The 22027-nt window shown below is 55.6% G+C and overlaps 2 protein-coding genes across 2 annotated transcripts in view; one reads left to right on the top strand and one right to left on the bottom strand.

The window, feature by feature from the left end:
- The first annotated feature begins 849 nt into the window (after positions 1-849).
- Positions 850-18961, top strand: LOC310650447 (autophagy-related protein 9A-like). Its single transcript, XM_083379987.1, has 15 exons — positions 850-990; positions 3503-3682; positions 3830-3873; positions 5192-5256; positions 7244-7420; positions 8744-8885; positions 10172-10920; positions 12286-12439; positions 12557-12736; positions 13186-13425; positions 15940-16121; positions 16326-16425; positions 16539-16593; positions 16875-17004; positions 18294-18961. The coding sequence occupies exons 2-14, from the start codon at positions 3565-3567 to the stop codon at positions 16976-16978; spliced, it is 2310 nt and encodes a 769-aa protein (XP_083236113.1). The 5' UTR covers positions 850-990; positions 3503-3564; the 3' UTR covers positions 16979-17004; positions 18294-18961.
- A 1626-nt stretch (positions 18962-20587) lies between these two features.
- The window catches only part of NOS3 (nitric oxide synthase 3), a 38184-nt gene continuing 36744 nt past the window's right edge, over positions 20588-22027 (bottom strand). Inside the window, exons 24-26 of the mRNA XM_083379981.1 lie at positions 21232-21380; positions 20847-21041; positions 20588-20734 (exon numbers count right to left, since the gene is read on the bottom strand). Coding sequence (XP_083236107.1) covers positions 20609-20734; positions 20847-21041; positions 21232-21380 — 470 coding nt within the window. The 3' untranslated portion in view covers positions 20588-20608. The remainder of the gene's footprint in view (positions 20735-20846; positions 21042-21231; positions 21381-22027) is intronic.

Genomic DNA, 22027 nt, shown 5'->3' with positions numbered 1-22027 from the left:
GTCAGCTGCTACTCCGGCCGCGGGAAGCCACCCGCGCAGGCGCAGTAGCGGTCACTGAGTCTGCCCAACCGAGAGACGGACACGCGCAGGCGCAATAGGAAGCGGGCGAAGGCAGTTAAAATCCACCCGCGCGGGGGCAGTAAGAGCTCGAGATGGACGTGCACAGGCACAAAAAGAGGCGGTGAGTCCGCCCCCCCACGAGAGACGGACCCGCACAGGCGCAATAAGAGTCACTGACTCCGCCCACGCCCCCTCCCCGAGAGATGGACGCGCACAGGCGCAGTAAAAGGCGGTGAGGCCGGGCTCCGCCCGTCAATGCCACCCGCGCAGGCGTAGTAAGAGTCACTGAGTCCGCCCTCCCTCGAGAGACGGACCCGCACAGGCGCAATAAGAGTCACTGAGTCCGCCCACACCCCCTCCCCGAGAGATGGACGCGCACAGGCGCAATGAGAGGCGGCGAGGCCGGGCTCCGCCCGTCAATGCCACCCGCGCAGGCGTAGTAAGAGTCACTGAGGCCGGGCTCCGCCCGTCAATGCCACCTGCGCAGGCGTAGTAAGAGTCACTGCGTCCGCCCTCCCACGAGAGACGGACCCGCACAGGCGCAATGAGTCACTGACTCCGCCCACACCTCCGAAGGACGGACCCGCACAGGCGCAATAAGAAGCGGCGAGGCCGGGCGAAGGCGGAGGCGCAGGCGCAGTGAGAGCCTCTGAGTCCGCCCCCGCCCCCGAGAGACGGAGCCGCACAGGCGCAATCGGAAGCGGTTCAGGCCCGGCAGGCAGATCGAGGCGGGGCCTGTCGCCGGCTCCGCCCCCCGAGGAGGCGTGGCCTCGGAGGCCGCGGGGAGGGGGGGTCGGAGGCGGCTCCGGCCCGGCGTGACTCAGGCGGCTGCTCCGTCCGGGGAAGGTCGCCCCCCTCCCCGCGCTTACGACCGACGCTTCGGACTTACGACCGACGCCGGGAGGGGTGGGGATCGGCGGCTGGGAGGTGGTGAGTTCGAGTTCTGCCTCGGGCTGTCGGCGGGAGAAGGGGGCCGAATCTGGTCCGGGATCTCTTTCTCTCTCTCTCTCTCTCTCTCTCTCTCTCTCTGGCCAGCCCACCTGGCAGGGTTGTTGTTGCGAGGGAGGAGGAGGAGGAAGGAAGGAAGTTGGGTGGCTAGGGTGGGGAGGAAGAAAAAAAGACGGGAAACGAGGCTGGACGGCCATTGGTCCGACGGGGGAGAGGGGTGGGGGGTGGGGTAGGGGTGGGGAGGTTGGACTAGATGGCCTCCGGGGTCCCTTCCCAGTCTATTGGTCTGTAAGGGTCTCCTCTTACAGCAGGGGGTTGGACTAGATGGCCTCTGGGTTCCCTTCCCAGTCTATTGTTCAGTAAGGGTCTAATCTTCCAGCAGGGGGTTGGACTAGATGGCCTCCGGGGTCTCTTCCCGGTCTATTGTTCTGTCAGGGTCTCCTCTTCCAGCAGGGGGTTGGACTAGATGGCCTCCGGGGTCTCTTCCCGGTCTATTGTTCTGTCAGGGTCTCCTCTTCCAGCAGGGGGTTGGACTAGATGGCCTCCGGGGTCCCTTCCCAGTCTATTGTTCTGTCAGGGTCTCCTCTTCCAGCAAGGGGGTTGGACTAGATGGCCTCCGGGGGTCCCTTCCCAGTCTATTGTTCTGTAAGGGTCTCCTCTTCCAGCACGGGGTTGGACTAGATGGCCTCCGGGGTCCCTTCCCAGTCTATTGTTCTGTAAGAGTCTAATCTTCCAGCAGGGGGTTGGACTAGATGGCCTCCGGGGTCGCTTCCCTGTCTATTGTTCTGTCAGGGTCTAATCATCCAGCAAGGGGGTTGGACTAGATGGCCTCCGGGGTCCCTTCCCAGTCTATTGTTCTGTCAGGGTCTAATCTTCCAGCAGGGGGTTGGACTAGATGGCCTCCGGGGTCCCTTCCCAGTCTATTGCTCTGTCAGGGTCTAATCTTCCAGCAGGGGGTTGGACTAGATGGCCTCTGGGGTCCCTTCCCAGTCTATTGTTCTGTCAGGGTCTCCTCTTCCAGCACGGGGTTGAACTAGATGGCCTCCGGGGTCCCTTCCCAGTCTATTGTTCAGTAAGGGTCTAATCTTCCAGCAAGGTGGTTGGACTAGATGGCTTCCGGGGTCCCTTCCCAGTCTATTGTTCTGTAAGGCTCTAATCTGTCAGCAAGGGGGTTGGACTAGATGGCCTCCGGGGTCCCTTCCCAGTCTATTGTTCTGTCAGGGTCTCCTCTTTCAGCAAGGGGGTTGGACTAGATGGCCTCTGGGGTCCCTTCCCAGTCTATTGTTCTGTAAGGCTCTAATCTGTCAGCAAGGGGGTTGAACTAGATGGCCTCCGGGGTCCCTTCCCAGTCTATTGTTCTGTCACGGTCTCCTGCTTGGGCGGGGATTGGACTAGATGACCTCCAGGATTCCTTTCGTTATAATAGGATTCTGGAAGGGTCTCCTGCTCGAGCAGGTTGGTTGGTTGGGCTAGATGACCTCTGGGGTGTCCTTTCAGTTGTTCTGTGATGCTGTAAGAGTCTCCTGCTCTAGCTCGAGCGGGGGAAGTGGGGTTGGACTAGATGACCTCCGAAATCCCTCCGGTTGCTCTATGATTCTCTAAGGGTCTGCTGCTCGAGCCAGAGGGCTGGACTAGATGACCTCCAGGGTCCCTTCTATTCTCTGATTCTGTAAGGGTCTCCTGTTTGGGCACCGGGTTGGATTAGATGACCTCCGAGATCCCTTCGGTCGTTCTATGATCCTGTAAGGGTCTCCCGCTTGAGCAGGGGGGGGAGGGTTGGACTAGATGACCTCCGAGATCCCTTCAGTTGTTCTATGATTCGCTAAGGGTCTCCTACTTGAGCTAGGGGGTTGGACTAGATGACCTCCAGGGTCCCTTCTATTCTCTGATTCTGTAAGGGTCTCCTGTTTTGGGGCACCGGGTTGGACTAGATGACCTCCAAGATCCCTTCGGTTCTAGGATTCGCTAAGGGTCTCCTACTTGAGCTAGGGGGTTGGACTAGATGACCTCCAGGGTCCCCCTTCTCTTCTCTGATTCTGTAAGGGTCTCCTGTTTTTGGGCACCGGGTTGGACTAGATGACCTCCGAGATCCCTTCGGTTGTTCTATGATTCGCTAAGGGTCTCTTACTTGAGCTAGGGGGTTGGACTAGATGACCTCCAGGGTCCCTTCTGTTCTCTGATTTTGTAAGGGTCTCCTGTTTGGGCACCGGGTTGGACTAGATGACCGCCGAGATCCCTTCCGACTCTGTTCTGGATGGGGGAAGAATGGATCCTGTTTCATGGGACCTTGTTTGGGTGGGCAGCCCAGTCCTGCACACACACACACACACACACACACACACACACACACACCATACACACACACCGCTTTGTGGCCGTTTGTTGCCCCAAGTTGTTGAGGGCTGTGTGTGTGCGTGTGTGTGGATTTTGTCCTGTCTGGGTTGTGTCTGCCTGTTAAACTGTGTTGCCTTTGCTTTTGTCTTTGCTGTGCCAGACTCGTGGCGGAATTCTCTGTGTGTGTGTGTGTGTTTGTGTGTGTTTGTGGGTCTGGGCCCCATGGCGCTGAACCAGGAGCCCAGCGGCGACTACCATGCCTTGGCGGATTACGAAGACGACGATTCCCCGCCGGAGGACGAGCAGGAGCTGCTGGTCCACGTCACGGAGGGGCTGAAAGGTAGTGCCGGAGTTTGGGGAGGGAGGGAGGGAGGGAGGGAGGGAGGGAGGGGGAGAAAGGGGGGGAGGTCACCCGTGGGGAAGGGTCCTTGCACCCTAATTTTTAATTTAATTTTAATTTTTATTTTTCTCCCCCCCCCCCCCCCAGATTCCTGGCACCACATCAAGAACCTGGATAACTTCTTCACCAAAATATCCTTCCGGTTTGCTTTGGGAAGATGTGCCTCCCACACAAATAATAATAATAATAATAATAATAATAATAATAATAATAATAATAATAATAATAATAATAATAATAATAATTAATAATAATAAGGGACGTTGGAGGTCATCTAGTCCAACCCCCTGCTCAGGCAGGAAACCCTAGACCGTTTCAGACAAATGGCTTCATCCAATAATAACAATAATAATAATAATAGTAATAATAGGAAAGGACCTTGGAGGTCCCCTGCTCAGGCAGGAAACCCTAGACCGTTTCAGACAAATGGCTCCATCCAATAATAATAATAATAATAGTAATAGTAATAATAATAATAATAGTAATAATAATAATAGTAATAATAATAATAATAATAATGATAATAATAATAATAATAATAATAATAATGATAATAATAATAATAATAATAATAATAATAATAATAATAATAATAATAATAATAATAATAATAATAATAATATAAATAAATAATAATAAAAATAAAAGTTGGAAAGGACCTTGGAAGTCCAACCCCCTGCTCAGGCAGAAAACCCTAGACCATTTCAGACAAATGGCTGTCCAGTCCAATAATAATAATAATAATAATAATAATAATAATAATAATAATAATAATAATAATAAAAAGTTGGAAGGAACCTTGGAAGTCATTTAGTCCAACCTCCTGGTCAGGCAAGAAACCCTAGACCATTTCAGACAAAGGGCTGTCCAGTCCAATAATAATAATAAAAATAATAAAAATAAAAGTTGGAAGGGACCTTGGAGGTCATCTAGTCCAACCCTCTGCTCAGGCAAGAAACCCTAGACCATTTCAGACAAAGGGCTGTCCACTCCCATTATTATTATTATTATCATCATACAATAAATATAATATAATATAATTAATATAATATAATATAATATTATAATATAATAATATAATATAATTTAATATAATATAATATAATATAATATAATATAATATAATATAATATAATATAATATAATAAATATAATATAATATAATATAATATAATATAATAAATATAATATAATATAATATAATACAATAAATATAATATAATATAATATAATATAATATAATACAATAAATATAATATAATATAATATAATATAATATACTATGCTATTGGAAGGGACCTCGGAGGAGCCTGTTGTAACCTTCCCCAAAGGTGTCCCGTCACCGTCAAAGCTTGGTCTGGCGGTGGGCTTCCCCACCCGGGGTGGGCTGTGTGCCGTGGGGGCCGGCGCCCTGTGGCCGGACGTGGTTTTCCTTGACGGCTTCGGCACCTCTACCACTTCCACCAGAGGAACGGCTTCGCTTGCATGATGCTCTCCGACGTCTTTGAGCTGGTGTAAGAGAGCGGGCCCGGCGGGACCCCCCCCATTCCCTCGGGTGGGGTGGGGGGCATTTCGGGGTGGGGGGGCGGAGTTGGTGCTGCTTTGGCGAAAGGGGACGTAAGCCGCACAGGCGGGGAGAGAATGGAGAGAAAATTCGGAAGAGAACCGGATTCAGAGCAGAGTGCAGAATAGGATTGCAAGAGAGTAGAATTCAGAGTGTCGTAGAATTCGGACGAGACTCGAACTCGGAACGGAATTGAGAGTAGAATGGGATTTAGAGTAGACTTTAGAATTCAGAATAGAAGTTAGAACCGAATTCAGAATCGAATAGAATTCCGAACAGAATTCAGAAAGGAATAGAATTTAGAATTCAGAATGGAATAGAATTCCCAACGGAATTCCGAATGGAATAGAAGTTAGAACAATTCAGAATAGAATTCAGAATAGAATAGAATTCAGAACAGAATTCAGAGTAGACTAGAATTTAGAACAATTCAGAATAGAATTTAGAATAGAATTCAGAACAATTCAGAATAGCATAGCACTCAGAACAGAATTCAGAGTTGAATAAAATTCAGAATAGGATAGAATTCAAAACAATTCAGAATAGAATTTAGAGCAATTCAGAATAGAATTCAGAATAGAATAGAATTCAGAGCAGTTCAGAATAGGTTAGAAAATAGAATTCAGAAAGGAATAGAATTTAGAACAATTCAGAATAGAGTAGAATTCAGAACAGAATTCAGAAAGGAATAGAATAGAATTCAGAATAGAATATAATTCAGAATAGAATTTAGAATTCAGAATAGAATAGAATTCAAAACAATTCAGAATAGAATTTAGAGCAATTCAGAATAGAATTCAGAATAGAATAGAATTTAGAGCAATTCAGAGTAGAATAGAATTCAGGATTCAGAAAGGAATAGAATTCAGAATAGAATAGAATTCAAAACAGAATTCAGAATAGAATTTAGAGCAATTCAGAATAGAATTCAGAATAGAATAGGATTTAGAGCAATTCAGAGTAGAATAGAATTCAGAACAGAATTCAGAAAGGAATAGAATAGAATTCAGAATAGAATAGAATTTAGAATTCAGAATAGAATAGAATTCAAAACAATTCAGAATAGAATTTAGAGCAATTCAGAATAGAATTCAGAATAGAATGAATTCAGAATTCAGAATAGAATAGAACACAAAACAGAAGAATTTAGAGCAATCCAGAATAGAATTCAGAATAGAATGAATTTAGAATTCAGAATAGAATAGAATTCAAAACAGAATTCAGAATAGAATTTAGAGCAATTCAGAATAGAATTCAGAATAGAATAGAATTTAGAGCAATTCAGAGTAGAATAGAATTCAGAACAATTCAGAAAGGAATAGAACTCAGAATAGAATAGAATTCAAAACAGAATTCAGAATATAATTTAGAGCAATTCAAAATAGAATTCAGAATAGAATAGAGTTTAGAGCAATTCAGAGTAGAATAGAATTCAGAACAGAATTCAGAAAGGAATAGAACTCAGAATAGAATAGAATTCAAAACAGAATTCAGAATAGAATTTAGAGCAATTCAGAATAGAATTCAGAATAGAATAGAATTTAGAGCAATTCGGAGTAGAATAGAATTCAGAACAGAATTCAGAAAGGAATAGAATTCAGAACAGAATAGAATTCAAAACAGAATTCAGAATAGAATTTAGAGCAATTCAGAATAGAATTCAGAATAGAATAGAATTCAGAACAGCATTCCGAATAGAATAGAATACCAAATAGAATACGCTAGAATTCAAAGTAGAACAGAATAAATAGACCCGAGAATAGTATAGAATAGAATTCAGGGTAGAGTAAAGTAAAGCTAGAAGGGACCTTGGAGGTCCTGTAGTCCAACCCCCTGGCTCAGTCGGGAGACCCGCCTACTCTCCTGGCTGTCTGCGCTTGACCGGGTGGCCATCCGCCTGCCCCAAAGGCCGCCGCCCCCCCTCTTCGCCTCTCCAGGCAGTTCCTGTTTGTGGCCACTTTCTCCACCTTCCTGCTTTGCTGCGTGGAGTACGACGTCCTCTTTGCCAACCGGCCCGTCAATCACACCCACCAGGGAGGAGCAAGTTCTGGGCCCGATCGCAGCAAGGTTACGCTCCCAGATGCTATCCTGCCCGCTGCCGAATGCGCTCAGAGGTGAGTAGCGGTCCGGAAAGATCTGCGCCTCCCCCTACCCCCCTCCAGTGCTTAGCAGGACCCCAAGCTGGCATCGGCCGTCGTGGTGGGACGTTGGGACCGGTAAAAGGGGGGAGGGGGCGAGAGAAACTTTGCCACCACTTGCCAGCCTGGCTGAAATCCTTCCACTCGGAACGAGACAGACCTTCTCGGGATGTGGAATCTCGCCTTTTGCGGCTTGCCGATCTCTTCCCCGGGTGTCGTGGAGGGTGCGAGGTGGGGCTAAATCCAGGCCGGGGGGGGTGGGTGTCAGCTTCGCATCATACCCGCTAGTCCTCGGCTGAACGACTTAGCGATTGATGTTACAACGGGACTTGGCAATCTCCTTCCCGATCTGGCAGAAAGCCCTTCCGCTCTGGCGTCTCAGTCAAGGTAGACTGCCTTGGGACAAGGAGTCTCTCTTGTCCCGGCTGTGGCTGAGCCCCAATGCGGCCTCAACTTAACAACGGTTTGTTTAGTGGCCGGCATTACGACGGGACTTGGCAATTTCCTTCCTAGTCCGGCAGAAAGCCCTTCCGCTTTGGCGTCTCGGTCAAGGTAGACTGCCTCGGGACGTGTAGTCTCTCTTTTCTGGCAGTGGCTGAGCCCCGATGTGGCCTAGTTCTCAGCTTACAACCGTTCGTTTAGGGCCCGTTCGAAGCGGCAACAGCAAGTTTGAAAAAAAACACGGCCCGTTTTTTACCCGATCGAAACGCGATCGAAAGATTCTTGGCAACTGGTTCTCCCTTCTTAACGACCACCGCGGCTGTCCCGTTTTGCGACCTTCCCGCCGAGCGAACCCAAGGGGGAAGCTGGGCTCGCTTAACGCCCACGTGCCAAAGCGTGACAGCATGCGCGCGGCCAGGGAATAAGGGGGGGCGAAAGCCACTTCGCCGACGCCTCTGTCCAGCGCAGAGATTCAGCGCTCGGCGGCGGTCGTAAAGCCGAGGACGGCCTGTAACGTCGTTCGATTTGTGGCCAGTTGAGCCCCTGCGGTTTCCGAGCAAAGAGCCTCGAGCTGCCGGCTCCAAGGTTGCCGTTCAACCGGTGGAGAGCGAGCCTGCACCACCACCACCCACTCCACCACCTGCCGTTCTGGGAGTCGGTCCAAGCCGCGCCCGGTGACCTTGTAGCCTTGCTCTTTCCGAGTACCGGGAGTGGGGGGCATTCCTGGAAAGGCATCCCCCCTCCGACGTGTGTCGTGTGTCTGTTTGTCTGCAACCGGAGAGGACTTGCACAACCGACGGCTGAAGCGGCTGTTTTTTCCTACCCCCCCCCATCTTTTCTCCTACCCCCCCTGGCCAGGATCCAAGCCAGCAACGGGGTCATCTTCCTGCTGGTGATGGCTGCCACGTTTTGGCTGTACCGACTGCTAAAGGTGTGCTTCAGCCTGATGGGTTACTGGGAGATCCGCTCTTTTTACACCAAGGCGCTCAAGATCCCCTCGGTGAGTGCACGGGGGTGGGGCGGGGCACTCTAGGCCTGGGGTGTGCGGCGTGGCGGCTGCGGCATCTCCCGCCCCCCCCGCCCCGGTAGGTGGGCCGTACTGCGCAGCCCGGATTGATTCCTTCTGGGAAGCGCTTTTGAGGACTTGTAACTCAGGGGTTCCCAGGTATGGGGGTCTCCTGCTCGGGCGGGGGTGGGTGGGTTGGACTAGATGACCTCCGAGGTCCCTTCCAGGTCTTTGATTCCGTACGGGTCTCCTGCTCGAAGAGGGGGGATGGACTGGATGACCTCCAGGCTCCCTTCCAGCTTTTTGATGCTGTAAGGGTTTCCTGCTCGGGCAGGGGGCTGGACTAGATGACCCCCAGGCTCCCTTCCAACTCTGCAATTCTGTAAGGTTCTCCGGTTGCAGCAGGGGGGATGGACTAGAAGGCCTCCGAGGTCCCTTCCAGCTCTTTGATTCTGTAAGGGTCTCCTCCTTGAGCATCGGGTTGGACTGGATGAGCTCCAGGGTCCCTTCCGGCTCTTTCATTCTGTAAGGGTCTCCTGCTTGAGCAGGGGGGTGGACTGGATGGCCTCCGAGGTCCCTCCCAGCTCTGTCATTCTGTGATCCTGTGCTCCAACTCCAGACATCTGGCAACTGACTTTACCTCTATGACGGACACAGTGTCCTGGGGGGGGGTCACATGATCTCTTTTGTTGCTCTGTGATTCTGTCAACCTGGAAGGATGGCCTGCTCAAGCAGGGGTTGGTCTAGAGGACCTCCGGGGTCCCCTTCAACTCTGATTCTGTGATTCTGGCACAATCTCCTTGTAGGTCCTCTAGTCCAATCCCCTGCTGGAGCAGGAGACCCTTCCAGAATCACAGAATATCAAGAATCGGAAGGGATCTCAGAGGTCATCTAGTCCAACCCTCTGCTCGAGCCAGGAGACCTTCCAGAATTATAGAATATCAGAATTGGAAGGGACCTCAGAGGTCATCTAGTCCAACCCTTTGCTCGAGCAGGAGACCCTCGACCGTTTCAAACCGGTGGCTTGTCCAACGCCTGCCACCCCTTCTGGTGGCAAGCGGTTCCCCTGGCTAATCCTCGCTGCTCTCCTCGCTTCCTTTTCCCTCCGTTCTTCCTTGCCCTGCTCCTTTTTTCTCGCCAAAAGCCAGCACGCCGCTTTCGCCTTCCCCCCGCCCCGGTCCTTGTTTTCCCCAAACGAGACGTGCCCGTGGTTTGAGGTCAGGCTGACGGGCGCCTCTCCTCTTCCTCCTCCTCCTCCTCCTCCTCCTCCTCCCCGCCAGGCGCAGCTGTGCAACTGCAGCTGGCAGGAGGTGCAGGCCCGGCTCATCTCCCTGCAGCGGGAGCAGCAGCTCTGCGTCCACCGGCGGGAGCTGAGCGAGCTGGACATCCATCACCGCATCCTGCGCTTCAAGAACTACCTGGTGGCCATGGTCAACAAATCCTTGCTCCCCGTCCGTTTCCAGCTGCCCCTGCTGGGCCGCGGAGTCTTCCTGACCCAGGGGCTGAAGTACAACTTGGAGCTGCTCCTCTTCTGGGGACCCGGCTCCCTCTTCCAGGGCAAGTGGAGCCTCCAGCCGCAGTACAAGCGGGCCGGGGCCCGGCTGGAGCTAGCCCGCCGCCTGGAGCGTAGCTTGCTGCTCCTCGGAGTCGCCAATTTGTTGCTCTGTCCGCTCATCCTGGTCTGGCAGGGCCTGTACGCCTTCTTCAGCTACGCCGAGGCCCTGAAGCGGGAGCCCGGCAGCCTGGGCGCCCGGCGCTGGTCGCTCTACGGCCGCCTCTACCTGCGTCACTTCAACGAGCTGGACCACGAGCTGCAAGCCCGGCTGAGCCGAGGCTACAAGCCGGCCGCCAAGTACCTCAACTCTTTCGCCAACCCGTTGCTCGCCGTGGGGGCCAAGAACGCGGCTTTCTTCGCCGGCTCCCTGCTGGCCGTCCTCATCGCCCTGACCGTCTACGACGAGGATGTACTGGCCGTCCAGCACATCCTGACTGCCATCACCCTGCTGGGGCTGGTGGTCACCCTGGCCAGGTGGGCGGGGACGGGGGGGACGGGGGCGGAGTCTGCCCTTCCCCGGCCCTGTTTTCAGCAGACTTTGCAAAGTGTGTGTGGGGGGGAGAGAGAGAGTCTGCTGGCCGGTTTGGGGAATGGGGTGGGGACCCTCGTAGAAAAGCGAGTTTGTGTCTCCAGGGGTCCCGTCCTCCTTCCTTCCTTCCTTCCTTCCTTCCTTCCTTCCTTCCTTCCTTCCTTCCTTCTTTATTTCTTATTTTGTTTCTTTCCTTCCTACGTTTCCTTCCTTCCATTCTTCCTGTCTCCTTCCTTCCTCCCTCCCTTTTTCCCTTCCTCTCTCCTTCCTTCCTTCCTTCCTTCCTTCCTTCCTTCCTTCCTTCCTGTCTCCTTCCTTCCTCCCTCCTTTCCTTCCTCCCTTCTTTCCTCTCTCCTTCCTTTCTTGTTGCCTGCCTCCCTTCCTTCCTTCCTTTGTCGCCTGCCTGCCTGCCTCTATCTCTCCCTACCTCCCTTTGTGCCTATTTCCTTCCTTCTTTTCTTTCCTCTGCTTCCTTTCTTGCTTTCTTCCTTCTCTCCTCCCTCCCTCCCTCAATCCCTTCCTCCCTTCCTTCTTCCCTATCTCCTTTCTTCATCCTTCCTTTCCTGCCCGTGTTTCCTTCCTTCCATCCATTCTTCCTATCTCCTCCCTTCCTCCCCTCCTATCTCCTTTCCTTTTTTCCTTCTTTCCTCTCTCCTTCCTTTCTTCCTTGCCTGCCTGCCTTCTTCCTTTCTTCCTGCCTCCCTTCCTATCTCCTTTCTTCCTTTGTTTCCTTCCCTTCCTTCCTTCCTTTTTGATCTCCTTCCTTCCTTCCTTCCTTCCTTCCTTCCTTCCTTCCTTCCTTCCTTCCTCCTTCAGTCACCCCCTATCTTTCTTCCTATCTCCTTCCTTCCTTTCCTTCCTCTCCTTTCTTCCGTCCATCCATCCCCTTCCTTCCTTTCTCCCCTCCCTTCCCCGGCCCATCCTCCGGAAGACCCTCCAACCGAGGGCTTCCTTGGGACGCGTCTTGAACCCGCAGCTACGGTTTGCTTTTCTTCCCCAACTTGGATGCCTTCCGCATCTCACCTCGGGAGCACTCAGAGGTGGACGGGAGAACGGTCAGGGCCGCATGGGAGGGAGGGTGGGAGGGAGACACCCTGCCTCCCCTTTCCCCCCCCCCAAAAAAAACACACCTGGGGAAAAACACACCTGCCCGTCCTCCGAGGCTCTTGCAACAGGACGCCCATACGCGCCAGGCTGTGCAGCTCCTCTCCGGCTGTCGAATTTTGGAGCTGTCGGGTTGACGCTTCTCCTCCTTCTTGCCCCCCCCTCTGCTCTTCCCGGCCATTCCTCCCCCTCCTCCGCCCCTGCAGGGCCTTCATCCCGGACGAGCACCTGGTCTGGTGTCCGGAGCAGCTACTCCAGTGTGTCTTGGCCCACATCCACTACATCCCCGACCACTGGCAAGGCAACGCGCACAAGTCGGAGACTCGGGAGGAGCTGGGCCAACTCTTCCAGTACAAGGCGGTGAGTGGGCTGGAGGGGGGAGGCGGCGGAGGAGGAGGCACCACCCCGGACCACCAGCGGCCCCTTCCCCCTGCTTATTTCGGCCACCCTCTCTCTCCCTCCACCCCCCCCTCCCAGGTCTTCATCCTGGAGGAGCTGCTGAGCCCCATCGTGACCCCGTTCCTGCTCATCTTCCCCCTGCGGGCCAAGGCCCTGGAGATCATCGACTTTTTCCGCAACTTCTCGGTGGAGGTGGTGGGGGTGGGGGACATCTGCTCCTTCGCCCAGCTGGACATCCGCAACCACGGCAACCCCCAGGTGAGGGAGGGAGGGAGGGGAAGGGGGCTGTCTTGGCAGCTGGGGGTAAGGGGGTGGGGGGGTCTTCCGCCGGCCATCCGCACCCTACGTCTTGGTAAGCTGGAGAAATCGGGGATGATGGAGAAGCCTCGCCGCCGCCGGCGGGCAGCTGCTTCGTCCCTGGAAGAGATGCGTGCCCTGTCATCTGTCAGAAAACCGGGTAGGGTCTCCTGCTTGGGCAGGGGGAGGGGGGGCTGGACTAGATGACCTCCGAGATCCTTTCCAGCTGTGATTCTGTAAGGGTCTCTTGCTCGAGCAGTGGGTCGGACTAGATGACCTCCGAGGTCCCTTCCAGCTCAGTCACTCTGTGATTCTGTAAGGGTCTCCTGCTCGAGCAGGGGTTGGACTAGATGACCTCTGAGGTCTCTTTCAAATCCCCTTCTCTTCCTCCCTCTCCTCCCCCCCCCCAGTGGCTGTCGCAGGGCCGGACTGAGGCCTCCGTCTACCAGCAGGCCGAGAACGGCAAGACGGAGCTCTCGCTGGTCCACTTCGCCATCGCCAACCCGCGCTGGCAGCCGCCGCCCGAAAGCTCCCTCTTCATCGGGCATCTGAAGGAGCGAGTACACCAGGACGCCTCCCAGGTCCAGCGCCTGCTCGCCGAGGGGCCCTTGGCGGCCTCCCTGCTCTCCGACGAGGGGCCTGGCCCCATGGTCAGTTGGGGCGGCTGGGGCCGGGCTGGGGGGAGTGGGGTTGAGGGCTGACAGGGTGAGGGCTGCGGAGGTGAAGGTTGGGTGGCTGAGGCTGTGGGGGTGAAGGGTGAGGGCTGAGGGATGTGGGGGTAAAGGGTGAGGGCGGTGAGCACTGGGGGATGTGGGGGTGAGGGCTGGGCGGATGAGGGCTGAAGGAGTGAGGACGGGCTGAGGGGAAGGGTGAGGGCTGAACGGCTGAGGGCTGAACGACAGGGCTGTGGGGGTAAGGGCTGAGGGCTGGGGCGAAGGATGAGGGGGTGAGCGCTGGGGGATGGGGTGAGGGCTGGGCGGATGAGGGCTGAAGGAGTGAGGGCTGGGGCTGAGGGGAAGGGTGAGGGCTGAACGGCTGAGGGCTGTGGGTAAGGGCTGAGGCGAAGGATGAGGGGGGTGAGCGCTGGGGAATGGGGTGAGGGCTGGGCGGATGAGGGTTGAAGTGGTGAGGACTGGGGATGAGGGCTGAGGGGGTGAAGGCTGGATGGCTGAGGGCTGTGGGGATGATGATGGGCTGAGGGGAAGGGTGAGGACAGTGAGGGCTGAGGGGAAGGGTGAGGGCTGGAGGGGAAGGGATGGGATGAAAGGTGAGGGGGTGAGCACTGGGGATGTGGGGGTGAGGGCTGGGCGGACGAGGGCTGAAGGAGTGAGGACGGGCTGAGGGCTGGGGCGAAGGATGAGGGGGTGAGCGCTGGGGGATGGGGTGAGGGCTGGGCAGATGAGGGCTGAAGGGGTGAGGGTTGGGTTGGATGAGGGTTGAAGTGATGAGGACTGTGGGGATGAGGGCTGAGGGGGTGAAGGCTGGATGGCTGAGGGCTGTGGGGATGAGGATGGGCTGAGGGGAAGGGTGAGGACAGTGAGGGCTGAGGGGAAGGGTGAGGACGGGGAGGGCTGGAGGGGAAGGGATGGGATGAAGGATGAGGGGGTGAGCACTGGGGGATGTGGGGGTGAGGGCTGGGCGGACGAGGGCTGAAGGAGTGAGGACGGGCTGAGGGGAAGGGTGAGGGCTGAACGGCTGAGGGCTGTGGGGTTAAGGGCTGAGGGCTGGGGCGAAGGATGAGGGGGTGAGCGCTGGGGGATGGGGTGAGGGCTGGGTTGGATGAGGGTTGAAGTGGTGAGGACTGTGGGGATGAGGGCTGAGGGGGTGAAGGCTGGATGGCTGAGGGCTGTGGGGATGAGGATGGGCTGAGGGGAAGGGTGAGGACAGTGAGGGCTGAGGGGAAGGGTGAGGACGGGGAGGGCTGGAGGGGAAGGGATGGGATGAAGGATGAGGGGGTGAGCACTGGGGGATGTGGGGGTGAGGGCTGGGCGGACGAGGGCTGAAGGAGTGAGGACGGGCTGAGGGGAAGGGTGAGGGCTGAACGGCTGAGGGCTGTGGGGGTAAGGGCTGAGGGCTGGGGCGAAGGATGAGGGGGTGAGCGCTGGGGGATGGGGTGAGGGCTGGGTTGGATGAGGGTTGAAGTGGTGAGGACGGTGGGGATGAGGGCTGAGGGGGTGAAGGCTGGATGGCTGAGGGCTGTGGGGATGAGGATGGGCTGAGGGGAAGGGTGAGGACCGTGAAGGCTGGAGGGGAAGGGATGGGATGAAGGGTGAGGGGGTGAGCACTGGGGGATGTCGGGGTGAGGGCTGGGCGGACGAGGGCTGAAGGAGTGAGGACGGGCTGAGGGGAAGGGTGAGGGCTGAACGGCTGAGGGCTGTGGGGTTAAGGGCTGAGGGCTGGGGCGAAGGATGAGGGGGTGAGCGCTGGGGGATGGGGTGAGGGCTGGGTTGGATGAGGGTTGAAGTGAGGACTGTGGGGATGAGGGCTGAGGGGGTGAAGGCTGGATGGCTGAGGGCTGTGGGGATGAGGATGGGCTGAGGGGAAGGGTGAGGACGGTGAAGGCTGGAGGGGAAGGGATGGGATGAAGGGTGAGGGGGTGAGCACTGGGGGGGTGAGGCCTGGGCGGGTGAGGGCTGAAGGGGTGAGGACGGGCTGAGGGGAAGGGTGAGGGCTGAACAGCTGAGGGCTGTGGGGGTGAGGGCTGGATGGCTGAGGGGATGAGCACAGGGGGAGGGGGAGGGCTGGAGGGGAAGGGATGTGGGTGTGGGCTGGATGGCTGAGGGCTGCGGGGTGAGGATGGGCTGAGGGGGAAGTGTGAGGGGTGGGGGCTGAGGCGGTGAGGGCTGGACCGCTGAGGGCTGCAGGGGTGAGGACTAGGGCTGAGGGGAAGGTTGAGGAGGGTGAAGGCTGGGGGGTTGAGGTATGTCGGGGTGACGGCTGGATGGCTGAGGGCTATGGGGGTGAGGACAGGCTGAGTACTGACGGAAAGGGTGAGGAGGGTGAGGGCTGGGGGTGAGGGATGTGGGAGTGAGGGCTGGACAGCTGCGGGGGATGAGGACTGAGGGGAAGTGTGAGGGGGTGAGGGCTGAGGGATGTCGGGGTGAGGGATGTCGGGGTGAGGGCTGGGGCCTGGAGGCCGCTGGCTGAGTTCCTTTCCTTTGCAGCCGGATGCCCTCCTGGCCAGTGTCCTGGCCCACCCGGTCCTCGCAGAACGTCGGCTGCTCGCTCAGCACGGCAGCACAGCCAGCATCCTGGCCTCCTTCTCCTCTTCCCAGCTGCCCCGGCACAGGAGCCATCCCGGGCAGACCCCCATCTCTGACAGCCAGAGCCCGCTTCTGGAAGACAGGTACCCCGCACGAGTCGTCTGGGTGGCAGTCTCTACAATTGGGCCGTGTGTGTGTGTCTGTGTGTGTTTGTGTGTGTGTGTCTGTGTCTGTGTCTGTGTGTGTGTGTGTCAGCTCCTCCCTTGGGGGGAGGGAAGGGTGCTCAGCCCTCCCATTTCTGTGCTGGGTGGGGGAGGGACTGACTGGTTTGACCCTGTCGCCCACAGCAGCACCGTTCCCTCCCGCCCGGCTCCTCTCAGCCGCTCGGTTCTGCTCTCCGAGTTGGCCTTGGCCGAGATGAGTTTGCACGCCCTCTACATACACGAGGTGAGAGACCAAGGAGGGGGCACTTGGGGGGGGCAGTCCAAAGCTACACACACACACACACACACACAGCCCATCTTTAACCATCCACCCTTCTTTCTACATGCCCATCCCAGCTTCACCAGCAACAAACGTCCGCCCGCTTTGCGCCGCAGCCTTCGGTACAAACAGGTCAGGACGGTACCACCTCGCCGCCTCTCCCGTGCCCCAAAGGGGTGGGGTGGGCAGGGAGCAGGACCGCGCCCCGCTGTCTCGTGCGGCGTACCTTCCCCTCCCCTCTGCTCTCCCCTCTCCCAAGGCTTGAATCCCTCCGCCTTCGATTTCGGGGCATGCGGTATCGATATCGGGGCAACGTGTCTGCGAGGCACGTTGTGTCTCGCTTGCCCAGAACCCCCCCTCTTGGCAGTGGTGGGAGAGGGGTGCAAGATTTGTGCCCTGTTCGCTTGGTACAGCATCCCCCCGCCGTCCCGTCGACACGCTCGGCCAGGACTGCTCGCTAGAAGTGTGCGAAGAGGAATCGGACGAGACGCAACAGCCGCAGCGCGAGAAGAGCTAGCAGGAACCGGCCCCGTTTTCGTCCGTGTAGGTGTCTCTTCCATCCCTACTCTGGGGTGGGGTACGCAGCCTCCCGCTCACCTCTCCGATTCCCCTTGGCGGCCCAGGTTTCTGTCCCGGGCTGGGTCTCCCCCTGCCCCTTGTGGAGTCCTATTAAGCATGAAGCAGGGGGGTCTCCAATCTCTGGGCCACGGCGTGCTACCGGTCGGCAAAAGAGGCGGGCAAGCACAGACAAAGCTCCCGTTGTGCATTTTCCTTGCTGACGTTGCTCCTCGGGACGGTCGCAAAAAGGCACTGCGGAACCCCAGGACACTGCGACTATCGTAAATACAAGTTGTTTGCCGAGCATCCCGATTTGAGTCACGTGCCTGGAGGGGATGTTACAAAGAACAGTCCCTCAAGGAACGGGTATAAGCCGAGGACTGTTCGAACGGTCCCTCAATGAACGGATATAAGTCGAGGACCGTTCGAACGGATGTATGTTGAGGAGTGTTTGAACGGTCCCTCAACGAACGGATGTATGTCAAGGACTGTTTGAACGGTTCCTTGACGAACAGATGTATGTCGAGGACTGTTTGAACGGTCCCTCCACAAACAGATGTTCGAACGGTCCCTCAGCGAACGGATGTAAGTTGAGGACCACTCGAACGGTCCCTCAACAAACGGATGTAAGTTGAGGACCGTTCAAACGGTCCCTCAACAAACGGATGTAAGTCGCGGACTGTTTGAACAGTCTCTTCACAAACGGATGTATGTCGAGGACTGTTCGAACGGTCCCTCAACGAACGGATGTAAGTTGAGGACCATTCGAGCGGTCCCTCAACAAATGGATGTAAGTTGAGGACCGTTCGAACGGTCCCTCAACAAACGGATGTAAGTCGCGGACTGTTTGAACAGTCTCTCCACAAACGGATGTATGTCGAGGACTGTTCGAACGGTCCCTCCACGAACGGATGTATGTCGAGGACTGTTCGAACGGTCCCTCCACGAACGGATGTTCGAACGGTCCCTCAACCAATGGATGTAAGTCGAGGACTGTTCGAATGTCATACCTGCAAGCCAGTTGGCAAGCGTCTGAACTCTGATCGCATGACCACGGGGACGCTGCAAAGGCCCTAAGGGTGGAAAAAGGGTCACAGGCCACTTGGGGCCGTCGTAACTTTGAACGGTCACTAAACGGAACGGCTGTGAGCCAAGGGTCCCCCGGTTGTCCTCCCGCAAAGCTCCATTGGTGCACGTGGGGGATTAGGTTGCGTGCACGAAACTCTTTTTCCCCCCCCTCGCCGCTTGACCAAGTCCTTCCTTTCACCCTGCAGTTTCCTGGAGGATTGGCACTGCCATGGACGGCTTTCCCGGACGATCCCCCGGTGGACAGAACGTACCCGGAATTGGGGCCGCCGGGCGTCTGCCCCATTCTGGCAAGGCAGGAGTGATTGACGGCTACCCCTCCTTCGCCGTGGATTTGCCTGAGACGAGCCGCCTCGTCCACGAGGCTTCCTGGACCCCCTTTTTTGTGTGTGTGGGGGTGAAGTGTGCGCTTCTTGGGGGTGAATAAGCTTTGGGGCTACTTCCGGCCCCACAACGGTGCTATTTGTATTTTGGTGGGTGTCTCTCTGGGGTCAAGAGAGAAGAGGGCGGGAGATGTTCCAGCTCTGTGATCCTAGGATCCTTTTAAGGGTCTCCTGCTTGACCAGGGGGCTGGACTAGAGGACCTCCAAGGTCCCTTTCTGGCTTTTGTTATTCTAGGATTCTTTTAAGGGTCTCCTGCTGGAGCAGGGGGCTGGACTGCATGACCTCCAAGGTCCCTTCCAGCTCCGTCGCTCAAGGATTCTGTAAGGCTCTGCTCTCGCCCTTGTGCTTCCCCCCCCTCCCTGCCCTCCTGGACTGCCCCTCCCCCTATTTTCCCTCCCCTCCACCACGCATGCTGTGGCGGTTGCCTCGCAGGGGACTTTGTGGGGGACAATAAATGTTTACAGCAATGAGAGCCAAAGTGCCCCGTTTTTGTTGGCAAACGAAGGAAGCGGGCCGCCACGTTCAGCTGGTTGGGAAGCGATGGCCGCCTACGGGCTTGACGGTGCTGGTGTGCAGGGCGAACGTTTTGATTGGCGCGACTTGCGACGTCAGGACTGCTGAGTGGACTTGGGGAGGGTCTGAATCCCCTCCCCATCTTGCTTAGGGGCTAAACGGTGCTTTCCCCCCCCCCAAAAAAAAATCCTTGAAAGGAAGGCTCCGTCCCTCTTGAAGCCGCAAAGATCCTTCCTTTCTGCGACGGGTCTGTGCGCCACTCAGCCGCACCTATCCTTCCGGAAGTCCCTCCTGAACCAGGGTGGGCACAATCACCCGCCCACCCTCGCCTTTCCTGCTTTGTTCCCCAACGGACTAACCCCATCAAAAAGCGGGAAACGGACTTGGACTTCGGGTCGAGGTAGTCCTCGAATTACAACCGCAATCAAGGCCCAAATTTATGTCGCTCAGTGAAAAACAAGGGAGCTTTTCCCTGTTTTACGACTTTTCTTGCCATGGTCGGCCAGGGAATCACTAACCCTAACCCCCCCCTCCTGTTGACTTTGCCCGTCAGACGGTCGCAAAAGGGGAATCTGTCGACAGGCCACGGAGGTTATTATGACCCTCATACAGGCAGGTCCTCAACTTAACGACTGCAGTGGGGCTCCAAATTTCACTTGTGGAGACAGTTCTGAGGCGGGTTTGACCCCGTTTTAGGACTTTTTTTGCCATGGTTGTTAAGCGAATCACTGCAGTTGTTCAGTTAGTGACGGGTTGCTAAGTGAGTCTGGCTTCCCAGCTGATTTGCTCATCACCAAAGGGGATTGCGTGACCCCGGGACACCACAACCGTCTTAACTATGAGTCAGCTGCCAAGGGTCTCATTTTCGATCACGTGAGAATGGGATGCTGCGATGGTCGTTAAGTGTGAAGAATGGTCATGAGTCACTTTTTGCTGCCGTTGTAGCTTTCAGCCGTCAATGAGTGGTTGTAAATTGGGGACTCCCGGTTCTCCTCCGCTTACAGCAGTGAGAGCGCCTGCCGGTTGCGCTCTTTATAGCCGAGATGGTCGCAAAACAACACCACGCACCTGACGTTATGCTCTGTTTTGTGGCTGTCAGTAAGTGAATCGGTTGTTCACTAGAGGGCAGTGTGGCCAAAAAACCCCCCAAAACCCACGGTGGTTGGTGCCACCTTTTGGAAAACCGCGGGACGCTGCAGATAGCCGTAAAGGCAGTCCTGTCACCACGGGAAGGGAAGATTCAGAACTGCCTCCTAAGGAAATCTTGAGTTTTAATTTTAAACCACTAAACGATGTGGTCGTAAGTCCTGGAATCCCGGTATGGTTGGTAACGGTGGCTTTTAGATTCGCAAGCGTGGCTGGCTTCAAGAACGCCCTTCTGTGGGTGAAGTGGTGGTGGGGACCCTTGTGGGGTGCCAAGGCTACCTATGGCCATCCGGCGCCCAACGTGGGGAACAAAGCAATTCTGCAAACCTCTTCCCGGGAACCAGATCCCGACTGGCCATCCCACCCACCCAAGAAAGGACAGCTGCAAAGGGGGTCAGATGAGGTCTTTAATGGGGGGGTCCGAAGAAGAGGGGGGTCATAAAGGCACTTGGGGTGGGGCTCAGATCTCCACCACGAGGCCACTTTTCCGGCCCTGCTTGGAGAAGGAGAGACTTCGGATGCGCGATGCCACCTCCTGCGTCCGGAAGGTCAGGCCGAAGATGTCCTCGTGGTAGCGGTTTTGGTCCTGCGGGAACCGAAGGAGGAGAGGCACGGGTTGGGACCCAAGAAAACAGGGAAACCCTAACCCCCCCAAAAAAGCCAAGTGTGGCCCACATCCCCTGCCCAACCCAGTGTACCCGGAGCTCGCTGATGGCGTCGCCCGCCTCCACCAGCGACATCCTCCCTTCCTGCGCCAGGATCTGCTGGATGGTCTGCAGGACCCCCGTGGCCATCGTGACGTCGCCGCAGACGTAGACGTGGCCCTCGCGCTGACTCAGCACCTCGAAGACGTGGTCCGCCAAGTGCAGCCGCAGCAGGTCCTGCACATAGGTCTGGGGGTGGGGGGGGGAAGGGCAGGAAGCAATGAAAGAGCAAGTGGGAGATGTGCCCACCAGACCCTCTCCCTGGCGCAGGAGGACACGCTTTTTTGTCCCTTGCGGCAGCGTTTCGGCGCAAGCCGAAGCTGCCCTGGGAGTAAGACGAGCGGTCATTACCGGACCGAGAGTGGTTCCACTTGCCTACCTTGGGGTAATCGGGGTCCCGCGAGAAGCCGGTAAGGACGCGGCGAAGGGCCCCCGTCTCCTGCGCCTCTCGGATCTCCTCGCTGTAGATGTGGTCATGGAGGGAACTGCGACAGCCAAAAACGAGGGTCATGTCGCCGGCGGGCAGGCCTGGAACGGACAACTTAAGACTTCCGCAAGGCATTCGACAAAGGAGACCACACTTACTAAATTAGTAAACCAGCGAAAGGTGTGGGCATACTAAGATATCGGTAAGGTGTTCGAGAAAGGAGACCTCAACCTACTATATTATTATTATTATTGTTATTGTTATTTTGTTTTGTTTTGTTGTTTGTTTGTTGTTTGTTATTGTTATTATTAATAATGATAATGATAATAATGATGTGGGAATGGTCCCTGGAGGTCATCTAGTCCAACCCCCTGCATAGGCAGGAAACCGCCTATCCCATTTCAGACACATGTCTGTCCAGTCTCTTCTGAAAAATTTCCAGTGTTGGAGTGTTCACCACTTCTGGAGGTCATCTAGTCCAACCTCCATGGTCCCTTCCGACTTGTCTTGTTATTCTTTGATTCTGTAAGGGTCTCCTGTTTGAACAGAGGGTTGGACTAGATGACCTCTAAGGTCCCTTCCAGACCTGTTTTGTTATTGTATGATTCTCTAAGGGTCTCCGGCTGGAGCAGGGGGCCAGACTAGATGACCTCCCAGCTCCCTCCCAGCTCTTATTCTGGACTGATTGACATTCAGCCCCACCCCCCCTCGACCCCCACCCCCACCCCGGGGCCAGAAGCCCCTTCCC

The sequence above is a fragment of the Vipera ursinii genome, assembly GCF_947247035.1.
Source record: "Vipera ursinii genome assembly, contig: SUPER_Z_unloc_1, whole genome shotgun sequence".
Taxonomy (NCBI): Eukaryota; Metazoa; Chordata; class Lepidosauria; order Squamata; family Viperidae; genus Vipera; species Vipera ursinii.
Note: the sequence above shows the minus strand (reverse complement) of the source record. Positions and strands in the feature narration are given on the sequence as shown.